Source organism: Pelmatolapia mariae, linkage group LG20 (assembly GCF_036321145.2).
Source record: "Pelmatolapia mariae isolate MD_Pm_ZW linkage group LG20, Pm_UMD_F_2, whole genome shotgun sequence".
Lineage (NCBI taxonomy): Eukaryota > Metazoa > Chordata > Actinopteri > Cichliformes > Cichlidae > Pelmatolapia > Pelmatolapia mariae.
The window spans coordinates 18,033,831-18,046,669 of NC_086244.1; the positions used below are offsets into that span (position 1 = coordinate 18,033,831).

General features: G+C 43.1%; 1 protein-coding gene across 12 annotated transcripts in view; it reads right to left on the bottom strand.

Annotated features, from left to right (window-relative positions):
* The window catches only part of camta1a (calmodulin binding transcription activator 1a), a 282,069-nt gene that overhangs the window by 58,793 nt on the left and 210,437 nt on the right, over positions 1-12,839 (bottom strand). For all 12 annotated transcript variants that reach the window (XM_063463290.1, XM_063463296.1, XM_063463292.1 and 9 more), the window contains one exon: positions 4,036-4,107. In XM_063463290.1, coding sequence (XP_063319360.1) covers positions 4,036-4,107 — 72 coding nt within the window. The remainder of the gene's footprint in view (positions 1-4,035; positions 4,108-12,839) is intronic.

The following is a 12,839-nucleotide window of genomic DNA, read 5'->3' on the forward strand; positions in this document are numbered from 1 at the left end:
TCGCTCTATACTACTATAGTTTTTTTCTTTCTTAAAATCTTTAAATGCATCTTTTTCTCCAACTCTCCCTGCAGTGTGTTTTTTTTCAGCTCAACTTTTTAAAAGTTGTGTCCATCTCACTCTCTCATTCACAGTCTGTCTCTACCCTCTCTGTCCTCTGTGTTCCCTCCCTGTCGGTGGTGTGTAATAGGAGTTATTTTCATCCCTGTCTCTCCGTGACTGTGGCTGCTGGATGGCTGAATATTTACATTTTTCACTCACTGGTGACCTTTCCCTGTTGCCGCTCTGGGAGCTCCAGTCTCCTTGCTGCTCTGCTGTTGACAGACTACTGCCTGCAAATCTCATATGGACACAGCAAATGGTACACAGGGAGTCAGGGACAGAGAGTTCAGAGACTAGAGGAAGGTGGAAAAAGAGAGAGAGAGAATACGAAAGAGACTGTAACCAGGCTGACTGTCAGTTGTCTGAATGAAAGTGGCAAGAAAAGACAGAGGTGCTGAAGGTCTATCTGCATCTGCAGAGATATGGACTGAAGTGTAATCCTTTACCTCTGGTATCACCGTATCACTGTGACTATGGTTTCTTGTCAGCCCAGATGGTCTGCAATAAACTGCCTGAAAAGAGATGTAAATCTGGGGTTCCAGAAATGCTTAGTGCCAAAGAAAATGCATGTTTGTAAATAAATGCTTTTTATCCGGCAGCAGAAGGTGCTTTTTCCTTTGAATAAGTGGATGTGTTAGCTGCACACACGCAGCTCGAGCCGTGGGTGTAACAAGAACTGCTGAGCAGTGTAAGAGATGGGGGCCAAGGATTCACTAACCAGTTGTTCGTAACTGATGCTCTACAGTTAAAGGAAAGAAAGGCAGAGTCAGTGAACTTCTCAAAATTTCATGAGTGATTATGTGCGTCTATCTTGTAGCTGGCAGAAAGCGAGGTTTAAAATGAAGGTTGCAGTTTTGAAAAGCGAGTGACCCAGTTTGACCTCAGCTCTGTGTTATTCACTTTCAGTTCGGTGTGTACATGTTTCTGAAAGTCTGCATGTGTCCTTGTGTTGTGTATGTGTCAAGCGCAACTTTCCCCTGACTTTCCCTGGAAATGTGGCTATTTTTCATCCTCGAGTCATGCTCCTCTAGCTCTGAAATTGACTTCGGCTAGAGAGGATAGAAAAAAGAGCATGTTCACATTCTAGGCCTGTCTGAAAACAATGCCATTATACCCATATGTAAGTTAAGGGTGTTGTCATCACTGAAAAATTCTTCCTCTCTAAACTGGCCCCACAGAGATTCCTTACTACTGCATTTCCTTGTCAGTGATGGAAGATGAAATCCACAGTTCTCCTTCGGTGCTAATATTCATTCTGAAATTCAGCTGAACAAAATCTGAAGATTCAGCAGTCTGAATTAGTCAAATCAAGTGGTGTCTCCCAAAGTTATACAGTCTTCAGTATGAAATCCCCTCTTACTATCCCTCCACTGCACAATGGAAACAGAAGAACCACACAAAGGTGATTTAAGACCAAAAACAATGTAGGTTTGGATGATTTGATTCTGTTGTTTTGATATTAAAGTATTTTTGCATAGAACAAGGACTGTGGGTTTTGTCCCCAATCACTTAAACTAAAATGGCCAAAGGGGGATCTCAGCCATTACACAAATGAAAAAAAAAGCATACCAACAGCCAGCAACTACTTGCATATGCATATGGAAATATAATAAATTCATAAGTGACAGTTGGCGTCTATCCCAGCAGAGTGTGGGCGAGAGGTGGGGTCCATCATGAGGCCATCCCCTAAATATGCTAGTATTATTTCATTGTGTAGCTCATCACATGCAGAATAGCCACTCTAAATGTCAAATTCTGCTGAGTACACAGGAGCAAGTCATTAGTATGAGTATTGTAAAACATACTGTATTTATAGTGCTTGAGCACAACAGAGTTACAACAATTTGTGAACACTGTTGGGGCTGCCGTGGAAGTGGAAGAGGAATAAGGATGTGTGAGAGTGTAGCGAAGACAAGAAAACACAATATAGGAAGGTGAAATACACCTACACACAGCACTTCTTCTGATCCACTGCAAGGCACCGCATTTGGTGGAAGGTGAATGAGATGGGCATGACAGGACGTCCACTCATCCCATAATTATTTTACTATTTTTTATTTTTTGGGTATTGATAATCTATAGCAGTGCTGCATGTTTACTGCACCGGTCTGTCTTGTGTGGCTGTTGTGGGAAAAGAAAACTGTTTTTCTTCACATTATATGCAAATGTAAGTGCTCTCTTGGTTCACAAAGTAGAATGCAAAACCTTGTGCTCTTGAAATCAACATCTGAAGAGTATTCACTCTGACACAAAAGCAGCCAGTTATCATGAGAATAATAATAGACTGGTGCAGTAGGCTTTCAATGTCAGTGACATTATAAGATGAGCAAAGAAATTCCAGTCATTCTGATGAGATAGCTAAACATTTTGACCACACTGTTTTTGCACAATTGAAAAAAGAAGCTCTCGTTTTGCTGGCAACGACTTATTCATTGACACAATAACTTCATCTTGATGCTTTGAGTTAAAGAGCTTGGGTGAGTTACAGCTTTCTGTGAAATAACTACAGTGGTTTGCTGCATTTTTGAGGTGTTTTTGATGTTCAGTGTGCAGAACTTTAATCAATGTTTCACAAAATGTAGAAAAAACATTTGAAAAAAAGCTGTAAGAGAAAATATTTGAAGATTTCCTTAAGAGGTGCTGCTCATACCACCATGCAATGGATGAGGTAGTAGAGGCCAGAGCAGTTCAATAAAGTTGCTTAATGTTCATTTTGTGTTGTGAGGGACAGTGCAGGGGTAAAATAAACTGTTATCATGAGAGAACAGAGAGGGTTATTGCGTGCGATATGAAAGACTTCCAGTATGTGGTCGTCACCGCAAGTAATCCGATGAACACCAGATTATTTAGGCTGAAGTCAACCAAAGTGGGTTTGCTTGCTCAAATCCCAATAGGAAGGTAGAGTCATGTTTTTATCTGCTAGAGTAATTATTTCCATCTGTCACACACACTGCCAACATAAAGCAATAGAAAAACAAACAGTTTTTGTGTGAAGGCTTTTATTTATTGTGGGAACGCTCAAATTATTTTAAGCGTTCCCAGAGTATTTAAGCAATTTTTCAGCCTAGTTTTTCCTCTTTTGTCTTTTGCCCCCACTGGTCTGCTCTCCTGTTTTACTATCAGTGATTTTATGTGGGAGGGGAGGGATGGTTGTAGGGTTTGTGGGAGGAAGGGATATTGGCTCGATGGCATGTGATGATGTTTTCTCAGTCTAGTCAGTACACACATTTAAATTTAAACTGAGGCACATTAGCCAAAGTATATTTATCCCACAGATGTTTTTTTCTTCTTGTACACAGAGACGGATTGATCGATAGACAGATAGACAGACAGACAAACAGACACAGTCTCCACAACCCCCTTTCCTCTGTGTGTATGCTTTATGCTCCCTTAAAACAGTGTGTGTGTGTGTTGGTGTGTGAATGGCTGTATCAGACACCTTCCAACAATAATAGCTGCCATGCTAAACGAGAATGATGAGACGTATTGGGTAGGTGATCAAAGGACTACTATTTACAACCACTCTCAGCCTGCAGACTTGACGACCCACAATAAGCACACTATACTGTACAGGGAACCTCTTCCATCATGCTTTTACTGCCCATCACTGCAGCTGTTAGACAGGGGAGATGGCAAAGCTTTTAGCTGACTGAGATACCGGCCGTGCTGGACGGCGTGTATGGGCAATGCCATCAGAAAAGTGAATGACTGGGAAAGATAAGGAAAATGGAAGCTGGGAAGAGAAAAGAGAAGGCCGAGAGGGGGTAGTGGAGGGATAGGTTGATGTGTCCCTGCTGGCTGTCACGAGAAAATGCTCCGGCTAAATAGAAAGCGATATCATGCAACTCACTCAAGTTCTTGTGAATTGGCAGTTAGAGTCTTCAGTAAACTAAAGCGTGGTGAACTGTAAAAGAGGCAAAGAGGAGTTCTTACCTGGAGAAGCCAGTAGCACCTACGGTGGAAGGTGGGGATGATGGAGGAGTGGACGTAGCAGCCATATAGACACTGGACAGAAGTGAGGTAGCAGAGAAAGACAGAAAAGGGAGACAAAAAGAGCACATTACACAACAGTAAAGTCCAGGAAATAGACCGACCTCTCAGCTAACCATGGCAGCTGTGACCTTTGAAACCCTGACCTCTTCTCTCTGTATGATAACTCCCATATGGACCTGCTGGCAGATGGCCAAGCTATTGTTCTTGAAAACAAAGACAGTGAGCTGATGGGAGAAACTGGATGGGTTAACCAGCATTTCATCACTGTCCCTACATAACCATATGACTTCTCCCTCGGTTCCCTCTCCCTCTCTTCCACTTATATCCTGTCCTCCTTGGAAAGTACCTTTGACAGAATGATTCAGGTGCTTCTTACTTCAACCCCCCCATCACCCCGTGGGGCAACCCTGCACATAACTAAAGCACAGTGTTATTAATATCCTTATCGTAAACAGATAATACTGTGCCTGGGGGCTCGTTACAGTGGAAAGAGCTAGGCGGGGCTGATAACGCATCCTGATATCTGGCAGAGGGGCCAGGAGACATTTTTCACCAGCCGGCAGCAGAGGCAAACGCAACGAAGCACCACGCACTAAGGAACAGCAGCAAGGCAGCACTTAACCTCCTTCCATCCCCACTCCTTCCCAATCCTTCTCTGGGAGACTCATGGCCGTGGCTCCCAGGTGACCTAAAGGGATGGCAGGGCTTTTGCTGGTTTACAGCAGCGACAAAAAAAAGTCTACAAAACTCCTTCCATAACCCTCACCAGCTAGGACACAGGCTGTGATTTTGTGTGATACAATATTTAGAAAAGGCAAGGGTAAAATGGATTGCTCTTTAGACATGAAGCCTGGTTCCCAGAGGAATAAGGCAGAGGAGAAGGCTGAGAGGGCTGAGCTTCATGGAAGTTCTCTTTGGTATAAATGTTTGATGAGAAATTAGGAGAGCTACCAGCTGTGGTGATACATACACTGTTAGTCAAAGTGCACATGCACATATGCACATGTTCACAGGAAGGTACAGCATCATCATTCAACACTTGTTGAGTAAGTAAAGGGAGGTTTCCTGGGGAGCTGTGAATGGGCAGAAAGAGGACTACATTATTTAATGATAAATAGGCACCTTGAAGTGTGCTATGTGTTTGTCTTGTTTAACCTGGTTAACTATGCATGGCCTACAGAAGAAGTTTGCCTGTATATATAGAAAGTAGCTTGCCAACATCAAACTGCCTTGTTAATTACAGCTAGCACTGTACAGTTACACAGACTGGGCAAATGGATAAAAAAAGACACATTACACAGTTAAAACACAAATACATCACACACAAGTACAAACTCATGTGTGAGGCTGCGTATATCCAGAATGTTCACCCATAGGAGTCTTATGACCAATTAACAAGAGTCAAATTAGCCTTGACTGCTTCACCAGGTGTTCCATTGTTCCATTCACATCTTTTGTGAACTCATTTCAATACTACTGAACTCTGCATGTGAGAGTTTGAGAGGGTGAATGCATGCAGACTGCCTCCTGTTCTTATTTTTTGCTGTACTCTCATCCATTACAGCTGTCTGAAAAAGGATGTATGCCTCCTCCCACTCCCATAGCTCTGCCATCCATTACTCTACGCTGGCAATGGGCAGACACTTCCTCCCACACCCACAGTGAACTGAACATCACATTACTACAGTCGACTACAACAGCTATCGTCTCGCACATTTCTCCTGTGCAGTTTCGTGAGCATTTATGTCACAAACTCTACTTTGGACCCTTTTCAAGGGATTAGTGATGCAACAAAGGACACTGGTCTATATGGCATTAAACTGTTTATGCATTTCACTACAGTCATGTGTTGAAAGTTCTGTGAAAGGTGCTTACAAACAGAAATGCCAACTTTCTGTCTATGTAACGCTTGACTTTAAATTTCAGTGCCAGCACTGATACAACTTTGCACTTTCACAGCACACAGAAAATTGCAAACTTCTGGATGTCGCTCAAAAAAACCCAAAACTTGCTGTCTTGTTAATTCTGATTACAGAGCGTTTATTAATATATCATGGTTAATACTGCTATAGCCTAAAGCGCTTGGCCCACTGAGAGTGTGGTGTGGCAGTGTACAGTTGGATGGTATAACGGTATGGCATGCTCCTCTGGATTGACAGGTGGGCCGGTGCAACAGGCCTCTGTGACTAGGGCGACTGGGGAGTGAATAAATTAGCCCCCAGGCTGCTTTCCTTTCCCTCTGTTTACTCCATTTCTCAACCACACAAAGCAGCGTGCCAGACAAACAAGCAGCTTAAAGCATAACACAACTGTTGCACCTGTCATTGCCGATATACACAAGGCATCAAACACATTTTCCCACACACACACACCCATAAGCCTGTGAACCCTTACTCTACTGCAGCATAAACACCAATTCACTCTTACAAACACACACATTTGCACACACACACAAACTCACAAAATTAGACATTGAGTTCTCAAGCACAAAACGACACCCACTCAGAATCATACATTTACACACACCACAGGCTTTGACACTCATGCACACAGCTTTATGCATACTTACAGAAGAAATCACAACACACTCCGATACAAAGGCATACCAAGAAAATGTTGAGAGCACGAGCACGCCCATACACACAAAGCTCATCATACTTGAGCGCTTATCAGTAATTCAAGACGCATATCAGTTACTGGTGTTTCTGCTGCTTTCTGCATGCTGAGTGTCTGGGTGACAAAGTGATGGCAGCAGAACCATTATTTGCTGTCTTTGAGCTGTGACAGATGACAGCACATCGCAGGGCAAGCAATTAAACCATAATTATAGACACATACACACATGTCCTCGCATAAAAAGTAAAGTTTCCCAATGTGTAATTTTGAAGAGCGTTTGCACACTGATACAAAAACAGCGAAAAAAACCCCACATAATTGCATATGTGCTCACAAACACGGCCACGCAAATGTGGATGTATTATTAGTGTGGCGTCGTGTGCGAATATGAGGCACAGCGGAAGAATGACACAGAGCAGTTTATAGAAGAATTCACAAGTAGTGTGTCCATAATGTATTCATGTGCTGTCACTGCGGACAGCAAGAAAAAAGAGTTACAGCGACGTGTGTCCTCCAAAGTCAGACACTGATGCAGCAAATTCATTTGGTGTTGTCACTCAAGCAAGCGGCCAAGGCAATGAAATGCTGGCATAACCCAATGAGAGGGTATTATAGGACTGAACCCCTCCCCAAACACCCGTCGACCCCCTCACCCCCTAAAACCCCTCCCAATTGGGGTGTCATCTGAAGTAGAGCAGGACCGCAGTTCACACGGGGAATCAGGCCAGACAGTTTGTCTTAAATAAAGCCTTCAGATATAAAAGCAGAGCCACCACTGGCTACCTGTCTTGCCTCTGGAGGCCACCACTGCCCCTGGCCTGCCTGTTGCCCTGGCGACACCTCACTTACATTCATCCATCATGTCTGACAGGTGTCAAGCGCAGCTAGAGAGGAGCTAGTAAAATGCAAAGTCTGTGAAGGCAATACGGCAAGCAGACATGCAGCTATAAAGAGACTGAGAGAGAGGGGAAACTCTCTCATTAGACCATAATGATGTGTGAAGACAGTCCTAATCAGAGCGTGGCACCTTATTTATGTTGGCAATTTGCTGTTTTCCTGCCGTGATGCAAACGTGTTACTGTCAGAAGCTGCCACACATTTGTCTTTCTGTGGGATTGTCAGTCCCACTGTGAAGAGCGCACATGCATACACATTCACTTAGTGGCACACAGGAATGTGCATGTACATGGATAACTTGCCTGGCATTTTCGTAAAAGAAAACCCTGTTGTTTATGATTTCTTCCCTCCATCCAGCTCCCTTTTATCACGTCAGGCCAACTCTTTCAAGTAGAATTGTTCTATCTTTTTATGTAAGACTCATGCATCCTCTAATATTTCCTTCTCACCATTTGTTCGCACACACTCCATCATTGCTCTGGATGAGCATAACCTACCTTTGGATTTTGTGTAATTTTTTTTTAGGCCTGGCTGTATTGAATGACTTGCTTTGCACTATTAAACAGTTGTTGACATGGATATCCACCTGGTAAAGCCACTTCTGGCTCACTGCTTCATTAGCGGGAATGTATCATTTTGTGTGTGTGTACTTCTGTTTGTGTGCATGTTTGCATATGTCTGTTCATATGGATGCCTGGGGCAGGTGATTCAGCCTGGGGCACAACAGCATAAATAGAGCTCACACTGCAGCCAATCAGGCAGTACTATACAACCCCATCCATGGAGGGAACACAAAATCCATACTCAATAGAGATTCATGGACCATGCAAAATTCAAACTACCCTGGCCATTGACAGCATCCATGATGACTATTGATCAACCAACGATTTCTGGCTCTATACAGATGTGATTAGATGACTTAGGGCTGAAAAGTGCCACTTCCAGTTTGGAGGATGAGCTCATTTTCGACTGATACCGTAATGCTCTGCATTTCACCTGCTTTCTTTACAGTCAGCCTCCCCGCTCTGCTCTCTCCCAATCGTTCAGTGGGAATCAAATTATCTATAGTGTCTGGTAAGGTGGCACTATGCCCAGAATGCCCATAATACACAGTAGATGCCTTGTATAGAAATGAGAGAGGGAAAATGCAGAGCTCTGGTATGGCACTGGCACTATGGCAGTGGTTTTTATCCCTGCTATGCTTTCTTTATTAGGTTTTTCTTCTTTATACGCCTTTAAATAAGCCACAACTTGTAAAGATGTAACGGTATAATTCTTCAGTGCATCTGAAGACCTTAGCAACGGCTGATGAGACATTATACATAATAAATCAAAAGAGGCTTAGATTTATCTCTCCAGTCTTCTCCACTGGACCAGCTGCTGCTTCTAAATCAGTCAAAACTGAGCGAGCTACAAAATGAATTGGCAGACTGCGCCTGAGCTGAGGAGAAAAATGGTAAACAAACCTAAATTCCTCAACAAAGCAAAACAAATGATGCTCTGGAAAAATGTTATGGAAATGACTGTCTCTAAAAATAGCATACTCATTGTAAAATAAACACAAACAGTTGATAAACAGGCCCCGAAGAGGAGAATTAATTAGCCACGCTGGACGTGTAAACACAGCTATACATCAAGTTCAAGAGAAAAACAATAACAGGACTGAGGCAGTTAGAGAGAAACCCCTGACCACTTGCAACACTGAAAACCTTTACTCTGTCTAGCTTCATTCCTGAGGCTGAGGAAAACTAGAAATTCAAGACCAAGCCGAGGAAAGACATTTTCCGGAGAAAAACTTTGGCAATGAAGTTGGAATACAAGAATTACATATCGAGCTGGGGGAGAAATAATAGTAGGATCAGAGACGGGAAGAAGAATAGAGAGGTAAAAAGACAGACGAGAGGATATAGGATTCATAGACACGCTTTCGTACATGCGAGAGGAAGCTCACGCTCATGCCCATGCACGTCTGTCTCCCTGACTGAAGACACTGTGTCTGTTGATGCTAATGCTAGCCAGCTGGGCTCACGGCCAAAGGTATTAAGTGGAATCGAATTCCACCAAACTAGCTTTAATCAGCAGGTTTTTAAGGTTAGAATTACTTTCCCTCTCCTCCAGCCTGCTGGCCAAGGTTAAAGCAGACACAGGCAGGGGCTGGGCTCAGCTAATGGGTTGGAGGGGTGGCATGGGGCCTACGGCATGCCACCACATTCCAACACACAAAGACACAAGTATATCAAGTTACACCTGCACTGCCCGTGCAGGAGGCAAAATACAGTTTTTCCCAGTTGCATTCTATGTGTTAGTGGAACACATTCAGACCAGCCTTAAAAATGCAACCACAAGTAAAATATCTTATGGTACCATCAAGGGAAATTCATTATAACAAGCTAAGTAAATAAAATCTACAGTAAAAGACTCACATTCATGCTTGTGTTTAAATAGGTAGTTGTTGGTTTTGCCTTGACATGTCAATATAAAGAGAAAGGGATGTAGTAAATGCCCATGTGTCAATGGCCTCTAAAGACTTAACTCTTTATGTCTGCACTTACTGTGTCATTTCAGTTGACACCATCATGCTGCAGATGGAGGAACATACATATAAACACATCAAATAAACAAACCCTAATCAGTTTTGTTACTGTAGCTATATATTTTCTGATTGCAGCACTGGATAAAGGCCAATTCACTTAAAGTAAGCCAAACAGAAATGCTGAAAACCTTATCACAAAAAGAGAGGTGAAATGACTGGACAAGTGAATATACTGGGCAGTTTTTTGTTTTTTTTACATTTCACAAAGAGCCAACTGACGTCTTGCCTTGACCTCAGCCTACGACAGCAGTCAACTCATTGATGGCTGTCAACAAAAGAAAGCTCTGTAAACCTTGCAGCTCTTCTGTCAGATTCTCAAAAGTCAAACTGTGTTTCTATAGTAGCCACAATATAAGAAGAAGCCTACATATGCAAGGGTAACAAACTTTCTCTGTCCACTTTTCTCTCCACGGTTTTTCTTTTTTCATATCTTTTCGCTCCCTTAGGCTGACTTTTCTCCAGAAAGAGGCCTTACTTTGGAGATCTATTACATATTAAATTATAACTGTACCTCAAGTCATGTCTTTGTTTTTGAAGTGCTAATGGTCTGTCCTCAAAATCTGTGTTTGAACCCAGAACATTTTAACAAAGCAAAATAGCTTTAGTTAGAAGTCTGCGTGCGGTTAGCAAATTATACAAACGTGGGGGATGGCAGGTTACAAATGGATATTAAGTATATGTGTAAAAGGTGAAAAGGTAAATGGAAACTGGTCATTATCTCAAGACACCACTTTCTTATCACTCTAACCTTTGAGCTGACCTCGAGATTGCCGGTGTTGAATAGAAATGAAAAAACGTCACAAAGCAAAAAGAGTAATGAGGAACTGTTTGCATTACATGCCTGGCCCTTTCAATGATGACAGACACTTCATTCCATTAAAACTGGAGTAATGCATACAGCAGCCAGGTTATCAAGCCACAGCTTAAAGACACGAGGTTGGAGGTCACGTTTTAGCTGTCATTTTTAGTGGGTAGGAAACAGCTGAGTCTAAGAAGGCTTTCCCATACCCCGTCTCTCAATTGCGCTTAGTCAAACACAAATGCATGTGCTGGAGACTGGCCAAAGAGATATTAAGCCAGAACATGAATATATTCACATATACCTAGGGGGAAAAACTGAAGAGGATTACAGGTAAAGATTTAGCTACAGCAAGTATACAGTGAAATTTAAAAAAAAACAAAAACAGATCTCAAAGTCAACAATGTCCTTAAAAGCTGACATGTCCTTATTTAAATAACAAATTAATGGCAGCATCACAGTATGAGACTGATGCCTCTTATTAAGCATAGATGGCATTGTTTGAATCTCTGTGACCGTCTATTAACCTTCGCTTATGTTAGCTGAGGTAAGGATAAAAGTACCACAGCATAGAAAAGGGGACCGTGTCCTCTGCATTAATAAGAGCAAACATCCAACCCACTGTTTGCCCCTAAATGCACACACAATGGAGACCTGCTGAAGATGACATCACAGACCTCTGATTCCCTGCTGTGGGTTATGCCAGCCAGACATGCTGCCTGATTGTAAGAGAGAGCCCAGATTTGTAATGCTGCACACTTCTGTTAGGGCTGATTAGCAGAGGCTCACGCCTTCTCCCCCTGCTGTGATCTATAGGCACTCAAAATTTCTAATATCTCCGGTGTGAGCAAGGAAGAGCTGAGACAGACTGTAAATCACGAGTCCTACTGAGTGAAGGAGAGAAAAGGGGATAGATGAATGGAGAGAAAGACAGAGAGTGTGAATGACAGAGAAAAATATTCAGCGTGTATGAAAACATGAAGGGGGGGAGAGGAATGGAGAAAATTATTAAGGGAATGAGGTGAGAGGAGAGGGACTAGTGCACATATAGGGGAGAGAGGAGCACAGATCAAGGAGGCATGAGAGAGTTAGGGAGGAGAGAAGAAAGGAGAGAAAAGGAGATATGATTACCAAGGAAACAGCAAGAAAAAATCTTTTTGCCGGGGAGAAAGAGACAGAGTGTGTGGAGTAGACAAAGAGGAGAAAGAGCATGGGGGGAAGAAAGGGAGTGGGAGGACAGAGAGAGACGCCGAGAGAGAGACAGAGAGAGGAGAGGATAGAATGAATGCTAACAGGGAGCCCAAACCCAGTACTGAGGCTTTATCCTTCACAGGCGGAGGAGCAACAATCGCAAACACATTTTCTCTCGCCCTGGCCCTAAGAGAGATAAAAAAGCAATTTGTATTCTATTCCTATTCAGCGTCGCTTGGCCTGTTTCTCTGCCTGCATATTTGTAAACACAGCTTTGTCAGAGCAGCTTAATCTTCCCAACACAAACACAGACTACAGGAAGGAGGGGCGAGAAAGGGTGAGTAGGGAAGAACAGTGATGGGGGGGGGGGTCGGGTAAAGGACGAGAAAGAAGGAAAGTTGGGGGGTAAGAGGGTGAGGATGGGAGGAGAGGTTTGTAGAGCAACAGAGGGTCGCAGGAGAGCATCGAGAATCAGAACTCGTTTCTGTCTCTGATGCCACAGGATGTCCTCGTGTCAAACTCTGGAAGTCCCACTGTGTCACATACAAACACACACATATATGTACACACACCGCTGGCTGAACTGCTCACCCCTTGTCATCATCTCTACTGGCCTAAAGTCCAGCAGGCTGGACAACTGACAGAGGC